Consider the following 20,828-nt stretch of genomic DNA (forward strand, 5'->3'; position numbering starts at 1 on the left):
GAATATGAAAAGGCTTTCATATATTCCTATGAAAAATGAAAGATAGACTGTTGTTACCTTTCATAGAATTCTTTTAGTTTGGTTTGAATTATAGGTAAGAAAACAGACTAGACATCTACGATTGCCTCTTTCAGCTTCTCTAATTCCTGAGCCAATTGTAGATTTCGCTCCGTGATGAAGGTTCTCAGCTTCTCATGAGGTCACTTGCATCAGCATAATTGAAGGCTTGAATCCCTACAATAAATCTCTTATTGTGTAGTATATCACTCTTTATGGTCTTCTTGTTGATCATACTCTGACAGATACTAAATTTGGTACTGAGAAACGAAAACAGAACCTTAAGGATGGGTTTTCTAAATTGATTCTGGCTGACCTGAAATTGGTCTTCTTAATCAATTAGATTTAAAAGCATTAATGACACTGTTTACCGTGATAAGAAGAACATTGGTAGTTCATCACATTAAGTGGTAAGCATTTAATTCAGTTTTCATCTGCAATAAAATGGTCATAGAAGGTATGGCTTTAGGTGATCAAGTATTTGCTACCATATTAGTGGGATTTTTTTTCCCACCAATATGGAGTATAATAGTATTGGTTTGTTGCTTCTAAGCATGCCAGAGAGCTTGAGAAAAGAAAGTTATGAATGCAGCACTTTAAATTTTCAATACAAGATCTATATAAGGGACCTGAAAGTCTCTATGAATGCCCACCATCCTCCAAATCCTTATATTCTGTACATGCAGGGCTGAGATTTCTGAAATCAAACCCAAATTCTAATCTTGTAGGTAGTTGTGTTATAAAATAAAATGAATTTTCAGTTTCACTGGATCTCTTAGGTTACATAAAGTATTGATAGGAAAACAGAGGCATTCTAAAATTTGGAATGGAAAAATATGGGCATACTCTCATAAAGTTGGGATCTTGAATCCTTAAGTTCTGCTGACATTGCTCTGTCAGTACATGCAGCCCTTATCTGAGAAAATATTTTTCAATTTGTAACTCTAGACATTTTGGGGAACATGGGTGGGAATGGATCATAGGGTGAGAGGAATATAAAGTTAGCCACAGCTGAGAAAGTTCAATGGCAGATGACTGACTGGAAGTAGTAATGAGATCACTGCTCCTTCCATAATGGGAGTGATCCCATGTAATCGATCTGTCATTAGGTGGCTGGCTGATGCTGCTGGGGACTGATATGGTGTCATATTAGCATCAAGAGTCAGTTGGGAGTGGAGTAGGATAGTGTTTTCTACTGTCCACAGTGTTTTCTACTGTTTGGTACTTGGTGGGTGTAGCTAGATCTGTGATGAAGGGATGTACATGTTTCTGAGACGATATATACCATATAACCTCCGTTTCTGCCACCATGGCCACTTTTTTCATAAGCCCATTAAGCCCTTTGTTTATAAGTCAGGCTAGCCTCTCCTGCTGCCTTCATCAGATTTTCACCTTCCACGTATCTGATTTGTGACTCCTATAGACCATCTGCATCAAGGAAGTTGGAGACTTCCAGGTGGCAAGAGACTGCCACAGGTACACGTTGTCCTGGGTTACAGCTCACCCCAATATGTTCCAGATGGTCCTATTTTCACCCACTTCATGTGCAGCTATCTTTCCCAAATGTTTGCCCTATCTAGCTCCACACACATAAATAACAGACATCCATAAACTCTAACAGTTTCACACAGTTGTATAAAGTGAAATCCCTATTTTAAAAATCCCTCTTTCTATTCCACTCTCAGTGGTTCTTTTTCTGTGATCAAACTCTGACTGAAAAAGTCCAGGGGATCTGTCCTGGGGAGCAAGAGTGAAAGATAAGAATAGTGAGGCAGACAAGGAGAGAGAGAGAGCAGATTTAAGAATTCATCACCTAACTTACTCCCATTAAGGGTGATTAATAGCCTGGTACTGAGAGACTATCACAGCGTCTGAAAAAAACCCCAGCATCTCAAGAAAGAGAAGAATTTATCTGTCAGTTCCTGTTTTTCATTGGTCAGAAGTTCACCCAATGGGATGTTAAAGCTCCCATAAAGTGTTAACAGGGAAATCTTGGGGAAAGACACAAGAGACCATAAGTGCATTCATAAAGTAAGGTCCTGTCCGCTTGAGCCTATGTGAAGTTAGTTGGAGCCCATGCAAGGCTGGTTGTTTCCATGGCAGCTGAAATAGAAAGCAGGTAAGGCTGAGAAAATCTAAAGTTGTGTCTGTAAGGTTTCTGATACGTCCACCCCTTGAGCCACACAGACCCACTTCTGCCAGCATTATATCCTCCCACACTGTAATATGAGCCTCCACTTTTGTGAAAATAAAGTTACCCTCACTTTCTTCCCAAGTGGAAAGTTATAAATCCAGTGGAGAACAGAGTTTCCTTCAAAACCAAAATTTCTAACAGGCTAAAATAATAATTTTCCCCTTTGCTGCAGCTTCCCTCAAGATTATAGTAGATATTCACCACCTGCTACCTCCGTCACCCATTCGAAATTTCCTTGCCCTCAGCTGGCACTTTTGCTCATTTGGATTGCTTGTCTGGTGTTACGACCTAGATCATCATTCTTCAGGGATCTGAAACATTTAGCTGCTTTATGCTCATTGGACTGTGGTTGCTGCAACTGTTAATTTGCTATTCTCACTTAGAATGAAAGCACCAAGAGACATTCAAGGACTCCATTGAGTTCTAGACTTCCTTCTCTCTGCCCTTACAGTATCTCTCTGCCCTTGTAGCACGTCTCGTTTCTTATGGAGATCAGAGTCAAAACCCCTTGCCTGTATAGTGCCTTTTTTCTTTGCCTTTTCCTCCAATGGCATGATGAGTTCAAAGTGTTCAGAAAGCTAATGGGAATTTATTGTTTTTCCTAGCTGAAAATTCCCCCCCCCCTCCCCAGGAACCTGGAAATTGAAGCCAGCGGAGTCTAAATTTCCAGGGTTGAGAAGCACAAATTCTGCAGGTCATTCTCTGTGAGTAATGAAGAGAGGGAAGGGTCCTTCTCCCACTATTGTATTCAAGAGCCTCGTGTTCCTGTTATTGGGACACAGCACTGTCATTCAGTGTATATGGTATATCCTGAAGGTCAGTGCCTCAACCCTCAAGCTGGTGCTTTAGTTGAGTCTCTAACAGGCCATTCCATCTTCTGCTGATGATTTCTGGGCAAAACGATACATAGTCAATCTAGTGGATTCCATGATTGTGTACACATTGCCATATCTCACTTGCCATAAAATGAGCCCCTTGATTGGAAGCAATGTTTAGTGAGACACATGTTGCTAGATCAGTCTTTTTGAGTGTCCTGGATGGTGGTGTTGATGACGGTGCTAAAAGCAAACCAACATTTGGAACAGATGTAGATTACAGTAGGACAAACTGCTGTTCCCTCCGTAGTGGAAGAGGCCCGGCACAATCATCTGATGCCAAGTAGCTGTCTAGTCTCTGCTGCAAGCATACGGGGCATTCAGTAGTAGAAGTAGCTAGATCTGTTTTGGAAACGGGGAGTCATGCTGTCAGACTCATGCATTGCCTTCGTCCCTGCTATCATCAACCCTCTGCTAGTGGGCCCACTGTATCAGCACCGAGGAAGGAGGGCCAAGAGGCAAACTGACAGGCATCCTGCTCATGTGACTGTTGAGAACCTCCCCTGGGGTGGATAATCCTGAGACACAAAGATCTGCTTGCACTGTTTGTGCCTGTTCCCATAAGTCCCTCCATCTACGTACCTCCTCCACAGATCTCATTTTCCTCAGTCTTTCAATCTCATTTGTTTATAGGCTTTTCTTTGAACAAAGCCAAGCCATTGGTTTCTACCCAGGGACCCTTGCATATCTACCTCTCAGGCTACTCCTTCATGTAAAGTGAATGGACAAGTGTATTTTCTTGCAGCTTTGCCATCTGTGAGAAATTCCCTTTACCACTGTCCTTTAGAACCACCCCTGAGGGGCTGGAATGGAGCTGTAGTATATTTTTGTCTAAAAGCACATATCACACTAACCCATCTGTGATCCAGGCCTAGGTTATTTTCTCCTTCCTCAGTTGATCAGAGAGAACACACCTTCAGACCATAGGTGTGTGAGCTGATGAAGAGACATCCATGCAATAGAGGCAGGTGACATGGGAATATGGGCCACTTATTCATCACCTATTTCTGTGATTTACTCATAACTTCAAGAACTGCCAGCCCTGATTCTAAATATAACACTTCTCTTGTATAATGGATTGCTACTGTTCACATCTGCCCTTATAAGTGTGTGGATCTGATAATACTCCATTCTTAACAGGAAGCTCCAGTTACAGAGGCACTTGGTGTCCCATGGACAAGTCGAGTTTCTGCTAGGTGCCAATAACTATTTTGCAAGTAGAGACTACTCATACTGCTGAAAGCATGTCTTTGCTTCAGAACCCAAGAGGTATGTGTTGCAGCTCTCCTGTTGGGACTTGTCAGTAATTCCACACAGCATCTTTATCTACCATAAAAACATTTGGTATCATCAGACATGCTCGGTCATATGGCCAAGGGGCAGATAAGCTGGTACCCCAGCCTGGGCTTGCTTCAGAGTCCTCTCTTGATCTGAGCCCCAGCTGAACTGGCAGTCTTCTGGGTGGCTCCCAACATGAGTGAGACAAGTATTCCCAACCACAGTATTGGCTACCTCCAAAATCCTAAGAGGGCCCCCAAGAATGAAGACTCTGTCATTTTCCATAATGTAGGGAATGCCCCACCTCTTCCAGACTTCCATACCCTTAAAATCTTCACTGATACAGCAGAATCCTAAATTTTCATGGGGTTTAACTCCCACTCTGTTGCACACCAGTATCTTCCTAGAACATCAGGGAACTTGTCATTTCCAGTTTTATAGGGCAAATTAACCTGATGTTATCACTTTAGTGAGTGAATGTAATAATTTGAGGGATGTCAAGATGGTCAAGGTCCCTATGGACCATATTGTAACAAAAGGCAACAGAATTAACATAGCCGTGGAGCAAGACAGTGAATGTTCTATCTCTTCTGTATAAAGGTGATCTCTGTTTGTTCTTTTCTTTTGACTAAGAAGAATGCTTTCACTAGATCAAAATCCACAAGCTAGATGTCAGAAACTGTGTTATTTTGTTGCAACGAAGATACCAAGTATGACCAGCCGTCACTTGGTTCAGATTACAGTAGCCCTTGAATAGAGATGTGATGAAGAGTATCACCCCTGCATCCTTTAAGTCTTTGAAGACTAATCGAAAACTACCATCAGGATGTGGTATTGCTTCTGATTTAGCCTCTTGGCCAGGGCTAGAAGCAGTTTCAGGGGATTCTGCTTGTCTTTTTCTGTCATCATGGCTCTTATTCCACAGCTAAGTGGACCAATGTGAGAATTATGCCATTTCTAAATATATCTATCCCGATTACAAACTCAGAGACAGAGGAAATAAACACAGCATCGGTTTGTGAATACACTGGACTCGCTAAAAAACAGACATATATTGGAATTTTATTTACCATCAGGACCACATATGCTTCCACTCTAACTGGAGGATCACAATGGTGCTTTGCATCCAAAGGTGTCAATGTCAGTTCAGGCTCTGTATCTTACAGACCTAGAAAAGTTTGGGTATTGCCTCAATGCACAGTTACTCTAACGATGGCAAGTCCTTTTCGAAAGATTGATGAATATCTACTATATATTCTTGCAGTAGCTTTGCAAGGTCCTTCCTCAAGGAAATATGATCTTCTTTTCAACCAAGGGGCTCTGTCTATAAACCAACATAGGTCTAGAAAATATGTGAGCGTCTATGATTTTCTATGGAGGCTATATTCACCATGTGTTCTTTTGCTCTCAAATTTTTTGATTATGGGGCATCTAGGTGGCTCAGCCAGTTAAATGTGTCTGACTCTTCATTTTGGCTCAGGTTATGATGTCTCAGTTCATGAGATTGAGCCCCACATGGGACTCTGTGCTGATAGCAGATAGTCTGCTTGCCATTCTCTCTCTCCCTCTCTCTTTCCCTCTCTCTCTGACCCTCCCCCACTCATTCTCTCTCTCTCTCTCTCTGTCAAAATAAGTAAATAGACTAAAAAAATAAAGTACACTTAAAACATTTGGGGGGAGGGCACTTGGGTGGTTCAATCAGTTGAGCGTCCAAATTTGGCTCAGGTCATGATCTCATGGTTCGTGGGTTCTGAGCCAACAGCTCAGAACCTAGAGCCTGCTTCAGATTCTGCGTCTGCCTCTCTTTCTCTCTGCCTCTCCCCCACTTGCTCTCTGTCTGTCTCTATCAAAAATTAATAAACATTAAAAAAATAATTTTTTTTGATTACACAAATTGAGCAACTTCAGGGTCAGCTGACCAGATATTTCACCTCTTGATACAAATGATCTGTTAACCATTGCCACAGACACTGCAGATCAAGCCTCCTGACAACTACTGCAGCCTTCTTCCCCATCATGTAATCATATCTACCTAGTCTCAGAAAGCCAAGTACACACCTGGCTTCTATCATTCTGAAACCCCACTTTTGGTCAACACAGTGGTCACCTTTTAATTCTCCCCAGTCTTTTCTGTTATAGAACAGACTTCTGCCTTCTGGATGCAGTCTTTAAGAATTTAGTCATAAAGTAACTTCTGTGTAATCCTTTTCAGTCTAGCATTTGCCAATGTCTTAGAGACAGACAAAAACCCAGAGCTTTGTCCATTCAGTTGGTCAGCATGAGTTTGCTGAGTGTTGACTATATACTTGGTGATGAATAAAAAGTTAGAAATGTGACAGAGACTTACCTGGACACAAAGAATCTTCTCATTTTCCAGTGGGAACATGTACTTTGGAAAAGTAACTGCAAATCGCTGAACCTGGCTTGGGGGTCAGGAAAGTCTTTTCTGAAGACTGATGAGATAGTAGATTGGTCCCTAGTGTGCAGGAACAGGGAGCTGCCTTCAGAGAGGCTTCAAGGCAGGGAAAAGAGTGCCCTATCTGAGAAGATCAAAGTTCAGCCTGGTCAGGGAGTAGAGCTAATAGAAAAAAAGGGGCTGACGATGAATGAAATAACAGCTTTTTAGTGTATTTATTTGTTTCTATATTGTAGTAATGGAGCCCACTGTTTTAAACCATTATCTTATTAAAAAGAATCAACATTTGAAAGCTTGAAATTCAATTAGATGTGCATTTATTGAGCAAGACCTGGTTTCACCCTCAGGTAACTTTGAATCTAACAGAAAAGTTACGACAATTTTCACATTGTTCTAAGTCAGAATGTGCCTTAAGGGAAAGGCATAGTGCTGTGTGAACATGGGGGTAGGTGTATGGGATTCATTCTTGCATTCATTTCTTCAAGAGATATTTACCAAGTACCTTGTCTGGGGTTACAAAGATGAACAAGATGAATTCAGTTTATTGGAGAAGCCAGACACATACATAAATCATCAGAATCCTATGTGTGCAAAGATAGAGATATGCACAGGCTCTAGTGAGATAATGAAAATAATTCATTGGATACTTTTGAAAACTTTACACATTTCCCCATTTATTTCTCTCAGTAATTTTATGAGGTAGGTATTGCTGTCCTCATTTCTGAGATGAGAAAACCAGCACTCAGAGAAGTTAAATAAACTGGAGAGGTCCCAAAGTTTGAAAGTTGAAGATATGGAATTCAAATCCATATAAGGATTTTCCAGGCTCTTAACCACCATAGCATACTGCTTCCTAGTAACACATAGGTTCAAAGAGGTGAAGAATGCCTTCTTGAGCTGAGTGTAGCAGTTAAGAGATATGGGTGGGGTGATGGGGGTAGGTGGGTGCTCAAAAGATGGGGCAAAGTGAATAAAGGCCCAGGAGGGAGGAAACTACCCAATGTCAGGGGACCATGGCCATTCTAGGTTGTTGCAGTCATATGGGGCATGGTGTAGAAGGGAACAAAATGGGAGGACAGTTAAAAATTGTTGCAGTGTTGCAGAGAGAGGGTGAGGAGGGTTTGAACTAGGATAGTAGCAGAATGGATGGAGGGAGAGGAGAAGCTTGAGTAAAATGTAGGTGAAGTTAGTGAGCTTTCCTCTGGCTGTGGGGAGTCAGCACTGGGGGAAGTCTGATTTGGCTCCTTGGTTCCTGATGTGGGAGACAGAGTAGATGGATGGTGATGCCATTAAATAAACAGAAATCAGGCTTTGGGTTAGACAATGAGTTCAACTTTAGTCATGTTGAGTTGGGAGTGCCAATGGATTATCCAGGCGAAGAACTCCATCAGGAAGTTGCAAATATAGGGCAAAGTCCACAATAGACATACAAGCTGGAGAAAGAGATTTGGTACCATCAGCCTATGGATAAAGTTAAGGCAAGAAGAGTGGAAGTGTGTCCCAGGCAGAGTGGGTGAAGCAAGCTGAGTGAGGGATGGTTATGGGAAGGGAGGAGAGGAGTGGGGTGGGCGAGGAGTAGGTTGGAGGGGTCATGTGAGGAGATGGTTAGAGGGTAGAGGAGAAGGTGCCTGGGTGGCTCAGTCAGTTGAGCGTCTGACTCTTGATTTCAGCTCAGGTCATGATCCCAGGGTTGTGGGATCTAGTCCTGCATGGGGATCCATGCTGAGTGTGGAGCCTGCTTGGGATTCTCTCCCTCTCTCCCTCTCTCTCCCTCTCTGCCCTTCCATTGCTCATGCTTTCTCTTTCTCTAAAAAAAATAATATAAAATAAAGAGGGAGAAGAGAAATAGGCACTTCAGGCAGTGTGAAATACAATAAAATAGGGGGAAATAAGTATGTTTTTAGTGAATGTAATAAAGTTTGGGGGAGGGGCTGGATAATAATGGGTTTTATGTAGTTAATTGATGATATTGGGTAAGGGTTATATTATTGTGACCATTGAATCCAGGAAATGAGAAGCTGGAAGCAGAATGATGCTGTAGGAAGTTTATTTTCAAAGAGTGTAGAGTGGATCAAAGGGAGGAATTATATGTATAATGGAATGCTATTCAGCCTTAGAACGGAAGAAAATTCTGACACTGCAACACAAATGAGCTCTGAGGACACAATGCTAAATGAAATAAGCCAGTCACAGAAGGATAAAAGCTATATGATTCCACTTATATGAGGTGCCTAGCATTGTCAGATTCATAGAGACAGAACGAATAGCGTTTTGCAGGGGCTGGAGGAGTTACTTTGTAATGGGTATGGAGTTTCAGTTTTGCAGGATGAAAAGAGTCCTGGATATGGATGGTGGTGATGGCCATGTAACTACATGAATATCCTTAATGCCACCTAAAAATGGTTAAGATGGTACATTTTTATGTTATGTGTCTTTTACCACAATTGCAAACTTAAAAAGGAAAAAAAAGGAAGAAAAAGGGGGAGAGTGATGAGGAGCAGGGCTTCTTTTTGGGGGCTATTTCTTAGCCCAGATGAGTGCTAATGCGGCTAGAATTGGGTAGGTATCAGTGGAGCTGTTAGTGCAACTGTATGAAAGGGCTGTGTTCGTTCGTACATCAGAGATGGTCAAATGTTGGCAATGTCATATGGTTCAACCTAACAGAGAGGCAAAGGGAGACACGTTCTTTAATGAAGTCCAAGAAAATGTACGTTCTTACCATTTAAGTTAAATTGCAAAATATTTCCTGGGGCACTTGCTTTCAAACTAATAACCCAAATAGCAAATATTTTCCACTTTCAATCATCTTAGGTCAATTGGAAAATGGCTTTTTTATTTTTTATTGGAAAACTCATACTGTCTTCACTTCATTCAGTGTGAAGTTGAGTTGCCAAAATTGCCTTCAGTCCACATTTGTCTTTTGTGTTTCAAAGAGGAAAGTTTCCATTTCTCCATTTCATCCTGAAAGCTTTCACAAAGTTTGGGCAGTGACTAGTGCTGTTCCCATAACTCACTTCATCATTTCAGCTCTACTCTTGTCATTGGCGGACGTCAGATGCCAAGTTTCTGTTTCAGTGCGGCTCAAAATCCCACAGAGGACTTCAGTACCAATACCCGCTGACCTTCTCTGAGCCAAGAGCCATTAACTTTTTAACAAAGTAATAGAACGAAGGGAGCAGGCTTTATTAGTACCTATAATCCACCAGGATTGAAAAAAAATCACACACACACATAAGCAGTGCTGAAACCATGCTGTATATAAGACTCATCCCAGGGAGATTGTTAAAAGAGAAAATTCTCAAGTGGTTTTCGCAGAGATTCTAATTCAGCGCATATTGGGTGGCGTACAGGAATCTGTTTTTTACAAAAATGTGGATAACTCTGCTACGTGGTGGTGGCCTATGCACTATTTTTTGAGCACTTGATAGACTAAATCAGGGTTTATTTTTGCCTAATGATAATTACAGTCAAACTAATATTGTCATCTTGAAGTTGGTAATTATACTAGCGTTTGGAGTACATTTCAGTTCATAATATTTTTTTTTTTAATTTTTTTTTTCAACGTTTATTTATTTTTGGGACAGAGAGAGACAGAGCATGAACGGGGGAGGGTCAGAGAGAGAGGGAGACACAGAATCGGAAACAGGCTCCAGGCTCCGAGCCATCAGCCCAGAGCCCGACGCGGGGCTCGAACTCACGGACCGCGAGATCGTGACCTGGCTGAAGTCGGACGCTTAACCGACTGCGCCACCCAGGCGCCCCTCATTTCATAATATTTTTGAAGAACATTTTTCTAAACTTCAGGATTGGTTAAGGAAATGAATGGATAAAATGAAGTACTACATAGTTTGCCACAGGTTTTCTGCTCTTTAGGGACAAGAGTCATGGTTATCTCTTTCCATGGCTGGGCTTCTGTTTTCTCTAGCTCTCCAAGTGTTGAAGCAGAAGAAGGAGGAGGTTAGAGCCCTAAGAAGCAAAGACAGTTGAATGCCACTGGGATGGCAAAAGTCACCCAGGATAATAGCAGGAATGGGGTGGAGAGGCATGTTATGAGCCTGATGGGGAAATCCTCAGGGAAAGCTGGGAAATAGGTAATTTTCAGAGGAAGGGTGGGTACACCTTTAAAAGAGAAGGAGTTTTTGAAGAAAAGTTATGGAATAGCAGTCTGGATGCATTGGTGGGAACCAGTTTTTGTCCTAGACCCTGAGGTTCCAAGGGCATGGGAGAATGATTCATCTCCGCTGAAGGGGATGGGAAGGAATGTTGTTGCCAGGGGGACCCAGTGACTAAGAAAAAAAAGATGCCAAAGGAAGGTACTGGATTTCCCCCAACATCTTTTTTTGTTGGTCAAAAGAGATTCTCTCATACAATGAAATATTGTTTGGCGATCCCACTGGGTATACGACCAAAGGCCAAGCAGCATTTTGAATGAGGGTAAGGGAACCTGGATTGCATGACACAAATATGGTCAAAGAAAATGTTCAGGAATTGCTTTTCCTTTGGAAGCGTGCTAGACTCAAGAACACACACTTCAAAGCAGGGATGAAAAGGTGAGGCACTTAGGGGCCAGCCAGGTAGGGTAAGTGGGTGATGATGCCTAGATGGAGAGCATGAACAGCAAGAGCTCTCTGGCTTCTCTAAGGGGGCTGACCTTGACAATGCCCAACTGTCTTCAGGTGAGCACAAATGGTGCTGCGTAACAGAAATTCCTTATTACTGATGAAAGCTTTCCAATTTTAAAATGCTAATTCAGATATTAAGTAAAATGTGTCGTAGGCCAAACCAAACATATCTGTGGCCAGATCTGGCCCATAGGCTGTCGTGTGTGGTCTCCGCTTTGGAGCCAGAGAGACCTTGGCAAGAAGCTGGCTCGGCTTCTAGCCATTAAACCTCTCTGACCCTCGGTTTTCTCCCTCACAAAGCGATGGGTGGAATAATACCTAACTTTTACGTTTTTGGGGGGAAGGATTAGACATATTCTTCACGTCATTAAATGAATATCAGGTAGGTTTCCAGTGTCTGCTCCCTGCTCTGTAAATGGCTTTCCTATTGATCAGAACCATGCGTTCTTTCAACATTTCCTCCCCCAATCTAATAAACAAATATGTCATCTTGGAAGTGTAAAATGTTTCTGTGTCTACAGCTATACTTTAGGTTAAGGTGTGATAGTCAGTATAGAGAAACCATGTGCCTTTAGATAACTTCCCCAATTGCCTTGCTTTAGGACCTTCTCTTTAGACCCACTGATCATATAGATGTCTGAAAGTCAAAGGCAATAATAAAACATATTATACAAGAGGAGAAGCTATAGAGGAATCGCTAAACTATATATCAAAAATATACCAATAACTCTTTCTTTCCATGCTTTGTTAGAAACAGTGCAAAGTGAATTAAACAGACACAATTCCTTTCCTCTTGGAAGACCCAGAACATATTCCAATGACAGCAGAGATTTTTTATTCATATGAAGAGGGCTATAGCAAATGAATAAATGAAGCAAAAAAAGCTTCTGTTGATCAGAGAACTCATGAAGAGATGAGATTGTCAAACTGAATAATCTAAAGAGACTCCTTGGTGACTTAACATGAAGCGAATGTCTAGATATGAGAGAGGTGAGTATTTCAAAATAGAGTGAAGAGTTGAACAGAGGAGAAGGAAGAAATGATTGTCCTAAATGGACTTGAATATGCCTGGAAGGATAGGATTGTGGTAGATAAGATGTGTGGGACTAGGCAGTTCTGAGAAGTAAAATGGTGTGAGGCAATGCCCTTTTGCTGAACTCTCTAGACTTGGCCTTCCTCATGGAGGGGTATCCCAAAGGTCTAGGAAAAGTCTTCCCTCTGGTATCTGAGCACTTGTTTATCTTGAATTTTTCATGGTGTTTTCAGTTAGTTTGAGTCAACCTGCTCCTCTGTTCTTTTCTATAATCTTCCTGAGTCTGTTTAGGGTAATCTGACAACTAAACTAGCCCTGGGGACAGGTGCTCAGTAAAAAAGAGACCATATACAATTGCTTACTTTCTAGCAGTATTTAAGGAGCTTTCTCTTGGGCTGACCTGGTGAGCCACTGCCATCTTCAAGTGCCGATGTGGGGTAAGTTGGCCAGACTCTCTCCCAGTTTGGACCATACTCTCCGTGACCTTGCCCACTCCTGTAGCGGTCTGGACTTGCTTGTCAAAATGATATTTTGTTTTTGTTATGCTAAACTTGGTCCAGGGACTTTTTTGCTCTTACATTGTGCTCCATGATCAACTGGGAATTTTAAAAAAGGGGTTAGGAAGAAAGCTTAACTTCTTACAAAGTCTTTGAATCTGTCAACTCAGCAGGAAGAAAGGGATAAGCTGATCTGAAATGGGATAACCAGCTAAACACATACACGTGTATATATATATCTATATTTGTATCAAAAAAGTTTCAAGATGCCAATATATTTCTTGCCTTTAGTTGTCCTTAAACTAAGAAGAGAGTTTGGTAGTGGTATTTGCTGTTTGGATTCATCCTGGCTCCTGACCTAATTTCTAGCTGTGACTTTTCAGGCAAATTACTCAACCACTCTTCTCTCTCTATATATATATTTAATGTGTGTTTGTATGGGGTGGGCTTACATAGCATCTTAGAGTGACTATGGAGATTAAATAAATGCATGTAAAGCACTTAAGTAGTAAAGGAATCAATGTTTGATTATGACTATGATCATGAATATTATTATAATGCTTATGATTGAGTTAGCCTTGGTCTGAGGTCCTCAGGTATTGAGCTATGGGCTTATGGGCAACTATCCTTCAAATTTCAGAGCACGCTGGGGATGTTAGCCATGGGCAGTGTTTCTGCTTTGCCATATTCCATGAAAGCCTAGAGGCTAAGGAGGCCCCAAGAGTCCAAGTGATGACTGATAGTACAGAGATGTTTATGGTAGTCTCAGCCTACGAATTCCAAGTTCTACTAATTCCGCAGGTGATCTTTTCAAAGAGAACTCATATTGAAAATTCCCTGCATCTGCTCATATAGTCTTTTCAGCGAAACACTGTATGTGTTAGGAGATAATACTTTTTTGAAGAATAATTATTCATAAGTAAAGCGGATAAGTTTTTTTCCTCTTCCTGATTACAAATGGTATCCAAGTGGCTTTTGAATTGCTAGATAATATTTTATAGACTGCAAAGTTAGAGAATTTAGCAAGTAGCCACACATTTCCATTGGGTATTTCCAAACACATGTGAGAAAATTGGAAAGTTGGGTGCCCTGTATATGGATTTCCATTGAAATTTATGGCGGTTCCTGGGCATAATCACATCAACACATATCCATAGATAGTTTATCATGTTAACTAACTGTGGTTTTGGATTTAATTGCCAACTTTTACTCTAATAGTAATTCCAGATGAGAATAACAGAGTGAAGGGACCTGCCCAGGTTGTTACCACTACCTATAAAACAAGTAAGATCCTTAGGGTTTAATTAGAGGACTCATAATTATACCCGAAGCATGCTAGTGTTAAAATATGAACACTGGACATCTGGAAGATGAGTCTGGATTTGGTCACTTGCCTTTAGGAATCTAAATCCATGAAACTGTGAGCGTCCAAAGAAGCAGTGATGCTCACACCTGGGGCTTGTGCACAGGCAGAAACGACAAAGGTGAATGTGAGTTGGTCTGCAAAGCAGAATGATTCAGAAAAGATAAATAGAAAATTATTCAAAATCACAAGGAATCCAAAATGATGACTGGCTTCTTCAGCCCTACCATGAACAGAAGTGATTCAAAAGGAAGAGTAGGCACCTGAAAAATATGTTCTTCCTTCATAAAACCTTATGAACACATGGTCTCTGGGACTCACGTCACACAGGAGTCCTGCTGGTATCTCTTTTAGGAAAAGAATGACTGAAAGACCAACCTCTGGTTACACAGGCTCAGTGGAAAGGGTCTGAGAAGGAGGATATATGACGAAAGGCATAGAATAGCTTTGATAGAGAGTATCGTGTATCATTTTCGCAGCTCTCTTCTCTCCCACCAGTGCCCAAGAGTTATGTGTCTGTTTGTACATATACATATATATGCATACACATCAAACACATGTTTATGTGCGCATATATGTGCATATATATGTATATATACACATATATATATTCCATTCTCTCAAGTGCGTTAGAAATGTTAAAAAGAGAGAGTTAAGGCACTTTTTTCCATTTTTTTCTTCCAAAGTTATGAAAAGAAGGGTTTTTTGTTTGTTCCTGATAAGATTTTAGGAATAACGTTGAGAAAACTGCTCCTATACTTTATAGCAGATTCCATCTAAAATTAGTTTTTGTGTGTGTGTGGTTTAGGAATAAAATTTCAGGCTTCTTGGCATAGTTTCCATTCTGTCTCTTTCTCCATAAAAAGATAATTTCATTGTCTCCAAGTTACAAGGAATCCACTCTACATGGTACAGCAAAATTTAAATTATACAATTGGGATTACTCTAGAGTAAAACTCCTTAAAAACAGAGAGCACAGCTTAAGTGTATGGTCTAGAGGCAAGAGTAAATGGAGTGGAAAGTAGTAAAAGGCTGGGTTAGAAGGCTTAATACTTAGGATCTGGCAGGCCGTTGCAGGTACCTACTCCTTGGGAGACACCGATGGGACAAGGCAGGCATGTGTCGAGTGAAGCAATTCATGAATACTCAGCCATGAAATGGAAAATCCAAATGAAATAAGGACCATGGTAACTATCTCGGTCTATTAATATTTAAATATTAATACCTACTTTTCTTTGCGAGACGTTACTGAATATTTATTGACGAGAAAAAAAATGAGAGTTTGGGAAGAAGAACATGTTTGAGAACTGCATTTAAACAGAGTTTCAATGACATGTGGTCTTCTTAACTCAAATAGTCAACCAATTAAAATAAGTTCCCATCCAAACGTGTCTTCAAATTTAGGGTCCGCTGGAAAAAAATTCCAAAATGCATTACAACTTCGATAGGGGTGACACATGGTCCTGTTTTCCCAAAACTTGGATTTAATATTTGAATGCAATGGTATTTGACTGTGTTAGGATAGAATATTTGAACTTAAAAAGAAAACTCCTGAATTTGTTTATGCATAAGCCTATTAAAAATGTTTCTAGGGGCTCTTGTTTTGTTTATTCTCTAGAATATAACCTATCTTTGAAGTGGTATAGGCGTTTTTAAAAAGTCATTCCTAAGCTAAGTAATTAGACTGGAAACAAAAGTTATTCTTAGAGTACATTCCACATATAAAGCTATGCACACGATGCTTTGATTCAAATAATACTCTTATAAAACTTTGTTATTGTTTGAGGCCCATATTCAAAGTGGCAACTTTTGTTTTTGATGATTATTCCATCCTGAAACAATTTCCCCCCTGCCCAATTAAACCAGAAATTAGGAGCACATTTATATCTGATGAGACTTAAACTTCTCAACTGCCTGCTTCAGAAGCGAGGACCTTTAGTGGTTATGTTCATTTTGTCTCTGCACAGAGGGCTCAGAAGAAAACAGAATCAATTCCCCTAACTTTTTCTGGAAGAGGAAGGTTGTTTTTGTTGCTTTGATCTTAGCATGTTGTGCATTTTTTATTGGCTGTTGAATATAAAAAGCCATAGCCTCATCTGGTTTTTCTGCTATATTCTCATATTGTAAATCACATAATGCCTTCCAATCTAAACTTAAATGCCTAGGTCCAAAATATTATTTCAAAATGGATTTATCATTGCAGTTGATAGAAAGATTTCCAGGGTGTAAGAAAACTCTCCAAGGTTCGAGTAATATGTCACAGACTGCTAAAAATATATCCATGCACTTTAGACAACAAATTCCAGGATGTAGACATATACTCATGCTATTTTAGATCCCTTTTTCTATCATTGCAAGAGGCTGTTGAAGCTAATGTAGCAGCTGGCTAGGTTATTGCTTCTATAATATAATCCATAATGCAAAAGCAGCTATTTTCCAAACATTCTAGAGCAACTCAACTTGTTTACATGTCTCTGTAAGGTAACTTTCCTATAACTTTGTGCCAATTGGTGTCATACTATTTGGTAAAAATCTTCATTAAATCAAGACAACTACACTTGGTTAAATTCTCTCTCATACAGAGAACTGCAGGAAAATTACAGTTAGCTGATTTGAGGCCATCATCATGAAGTAACTACAGGGTTTTAGAAGATTAATGCAAACTACAAAAATGGAGTTGTATAATTAAACATCAAATAGTCCAAGTCATAAAAGTCATAGATTAATTGTCTCTCAGTTCGAGTCAGATCCTTTAAATATTGTCTCACGACCTGAGCATTGGTTCTTTCATCAGAAGAGTGCCTATCCTTAAAGTTTGGAAATTTCAGCTCTTTTGGAGCACCAATCAGCTGCAAAAAGTAATTGGCATCTTCTTCCAAAGTTTCGAATTTCCCTACAAAATCATAGTTGATTAAACACGGATAGCAGAGTTTGCTGACCTTTTCCCAGTGAATGTCCATTCCTACTGGACGGTGGGAATCCAGCAAATAGTGGACGAACTCTTTGAATTTGACCCCAGATCCATTATTTAATGCTTCTTCACAGGCATTTGGCCGATATTTCTTTATAATTGCCTTCCCAAATACTGGATGGTAATAGCTATTGGGGTGTTCAAATTTGTCTCTAAATGCTGACACTAATCTTTCCATGGGATCACGAACAAAAACAGCTTTGGTGTAGGTATTCAAACGAGTATATATCCCTTTTAAGTCAAAGCTATCTAGTTTTTTCAAATGCTTCCCGTAGTGAACAGCATCATGGGAGATGTTGTATGCAGAGGAAGCCAACCCACTTAGCACCATCAGAATTCTCTTCCAGTTGGAGCAGCCAGCCTTGGGTACTTCACAATATAAGATTTTGTGTTTATCTTCCACATAGATCCTGGATACCATATGAAAAAGATGTGATTGAGGACGACTCACCCCGCCATATTTTTTGCAAGACTCCTGAAGGAAAGACCTGCGTTTCTCTTGGGCCACATCCGTTTCCTTCCATTTGTTGTCTTTGATTAAACTTTTATTTAAAGGGTGTATGTCCAATGGCCACTTCATTTCACTGAACTTCTTGAAAACAGTCCTAGTTCCTTGATGTTTTGCAATCAGCTTAATTGTTGGTGGCCCTGTGGTCTTCCCCAAAACTCGATCCTCTCCTTGTGAGTGGCTGGTCTTTGTTAAGACCCTCATTGGCCTCTCAGAGTTGAGCAGAAGATTTTCCTTTTTTCCCTTGGGATCCTCAGTGATGTGGAACTTGAGGTTCTGTTAAAATAGAGAAGGAGAAATGTTGAAAGCACATTCACAAACGTGAGTATACAAGGATGTGAACATATTTGTTTTACAATACTATTGAGGAGAGCACATTTCATATAAGCTGCCAGAACAATTTAGCAAACCATGCTGAATACACATTTTGTAGTAAGTTTCTTCAGAGAAAATATAACAATGAAAAATGGTATCCAAGCATCATTTTGAGCCAAAGTTTCACATTTTATATTATACATATTTGGTTACTTACATGTTATCATTTATTTAGTGTTAATGTGCTGCATTATATTAATAGATTTTCTCAAGCTAAATTATCTTGAGTATTATTTGGCTAAACATACTAGTATTGATTTGAGTATGATCATAGTAAGTTGGTTATTGTTTTCTGTACTCTCTTTGTTAACTATGGTTATCAATTATACAACCTTACAAGGTACACACACACACACACACACACACACACACACACACACACACTGGCCACAAGATGGAAAGGAGGGTGTCCTGAATTTTCATTTTAGCTTTGTCTGTAACACATTAGAATGTACTTCATCATCCTGTAGGTCAATGATTCTTGAGCTATTCAGGAATGTGTTACCTTCAAGCATTAATTAATTAGTGCATCTGAATGTAGATACAGAATGTAGCTGCTTTTGGGGTATTCTGTGATGCACGGAAGAGTTTAAAGTCACAAATTACAACTTAAAATTGCAGCAAGGCAAATTATAAAATCCTCATGACCATTTCAGTTTTTCAAGCACTTGCAAAAGGAGATATTTTTTCCCTTGGAAAATGTTTTATTTCAGAATATTCATTTATCATAATAATTTAGTAATTACAATTTCATTCGTGTATGAAAACTTTGTCTTTTTCAAAAGTCTAATTGATGTCCTGCTACATAAAATTGTATGAAAAGTAGAACAAGAATTTAGTTCTCATGTCAGTGGGATGAATCAGCCTACCAACCATCTACTGTTCATCTGACTACGTCTTCCTACAGCTCTTGCAATGACTGCAGAAGGGAATACATGGAAGACAGGACTTACAAGACGGAATCCTCTCCTAGAGATAAAATTGTAAGGACTTTGGCTTTTACTGTGGGTAAACTAGGGGGACTTTGAAGGGCTTTCAGCAGGGAAGTAACATGATCTCACTTACACTTGAAAAGGATGGTTGAGGAGAAGACTGGCCTGGAAATATACATACAGAATTGTCAGCATGTTATTGGAAAAACCAATCAACAAATGGTGTGCTGTGGGAATAATAAATGGGGCCACCAGCCTAGTGTTGGAAGAAGTGGTGGGAGAAGTTCCCTAGAGGAGGATATCTATCTATCTATCTATCTATCTGACATCCATCCATCCATTCATCCATCCACTGTATCCCCAGTGTTTAGAATGGCCTGGAGCCTATAGTAATTGCTCTCACATATTTACTGAGTGAACAAATGAATAAATGGAATGAAATCTTCCAAGTTGATTAGTAATATTCTAGCAAATTGAGCAAAAGAGCAGAGAAATAGTTTGCACTGTGGATGGAAGCCACCTCAAAGCATCATGGTCCTTCTACTAGCTAGGCTTTAAGTGGGGTGGGGGTGGGAATTGCTTCTTTCTAGTGCAAGAAGATTGTGTGAGTAACCCCTGATCACCATACACCAACTTGGGTAGCCCCATAAAACAGCTGCCCAAATCTTCCATAGCATTGAGCCAACTGTTTGGTGTTTCAAGTCTAAAACCATTTGTCTTCTGTCATATTGGAGACTGCCAGGATGACCTCAAAGCCCTGAATCCATCTTTACTCTGATCAATTACCTGTAGTCCATTAAATTTTCACAGATGATCTGAAATTTGACTTGGGCTTTGGAAGAGCATGGGGTTATTGGTTGACTGCATGGGAAGTACTTAGTACAGGCTTGAAATAACATTGCCAATATATTTTTGCAGCTACTTCTTCTACTACTACAACTGTAAATAATAATTGCTATTATTAATATTTTATAGTGTAGTAATAATGTTTTATCCCATTGACCTAGTGAATTTCAAGGTTCCCCAGTTGTCCATTATTATCCAGACTATAATTTGTGTGTCTCTAGATGTACCTTAATTAGTTCCCTCCCTGCCCCATTGACAAGAACAAAAACAAAATCAGCTTTCCACTGTGCCCTCTGGACCTTCTGTTTGTGGTCATCAAATTCCCCTTTAAACTCTGGAGACTTCTGGAATGTTTGTTTCCCAGGACTTTCTCTACATGGAACCTGGCTGGCCCCCAAGATTCTGCTGCCCTTGCACTTTCTCAAGTAGACAAAACTTTATTTCCTTGAATCACTTGTCCCTCCAGCCAGAAGTCAGGGCACTATTTCCTTGCAATTCACTGCTGCTTCCAGGACATGTCCCTTGGCAAAAGCTTCTGCTTCTGTCAAGCACACGTGTCCTACTGAGCCTCCCTTCTCCCTCCTCATGCTGTCGTCTGCCTGCACCCTTGTCCTTTCTGCTTCATGCACTGAAGACTTTAGCTTCTGGCTCAGACTTTGCTTCTCATACCCCTTCTTGTCATTATGTGTGGTGACTCTGACACCCAATAAACTCTCAGTTCCTTGACCACCTCGCCTTTAATAGAGGTGTTATTCATTTCTCATAGACCATGTCATCACCAGTGCCTGTGCCACCTCCATCATCTCTCTGACCACCATCCTTTAACCTTCCAGCTCATTGCAACTTCCATTTTTTCAGTTC

The 20,828-nt window shown here is 40.3% G+C and overlaps 1 protein-coding gene and 1 long non-coding RNA gene across 6 annotated transcripts in view; one reads left to right on the forward strand and one right to left on the reverse strand.

Moving 5' to 3' along the window:
• The first annotated feature begins 539 nt into the window (after positions 1-539).
• LOC123588490 lies at positions 540-17,863 on the forward strand. 2 transcript variants are annotated; one of them, XR_006707877.1, is made up of 4 exons: positions 540-4,395; positions 12,341-12,432; positions 12,848-12,912; positions 17,714-17,863. It is a non-coding gene; the product is annotated as an uncharacterized LOC123588490 (long non-coding RNA). The 2 variants fall into 2 exon arrangements; XR_006707878.1 differs by lacking the exons at positions 540-4,395; positions 12,341-12,432; positions 12,848-12,912 and adding an exon at positions 15,168-15,522.
• The window catches only part of CHST9 (carbohydrate sulfotransferase 9), a 247,153-nt gene continuing 241,889 nt past the window's right edge, over positions 15,565-20,828 (reverse strand). For all 4 annotated transcript variants that reach the window (XM_045459560.1, XM_045459561.1, XM_045459558.1 and 1 more), the window contains one exon: positions 15,565-18,090. In XM_045459560.1, the coding sequence (XP_045315516.1) occupies positions 16,999-18,090 (1,092 nt within the window). In that variant the 3' untranslated portion in view covers positions 15,565-16,998. The remainder of the gene's footprint in view (positions 18,091-20,828) is intronic.

This window comes from Leopardus geoffroyi, chromosome D3 (genome assembly GCF_018350155.1).
Source record: "Leopardus geoffroyi isolate Oge1 chromosome D3, O.geoffroyi_Oge1_pat1.0, whole genome shotgun sequence".
NCBI lineage: Eukaryota > Metazoa > Chordata > Mammalia > Carnivora > Felidae > Leopardus > Leopardus geoffroyi.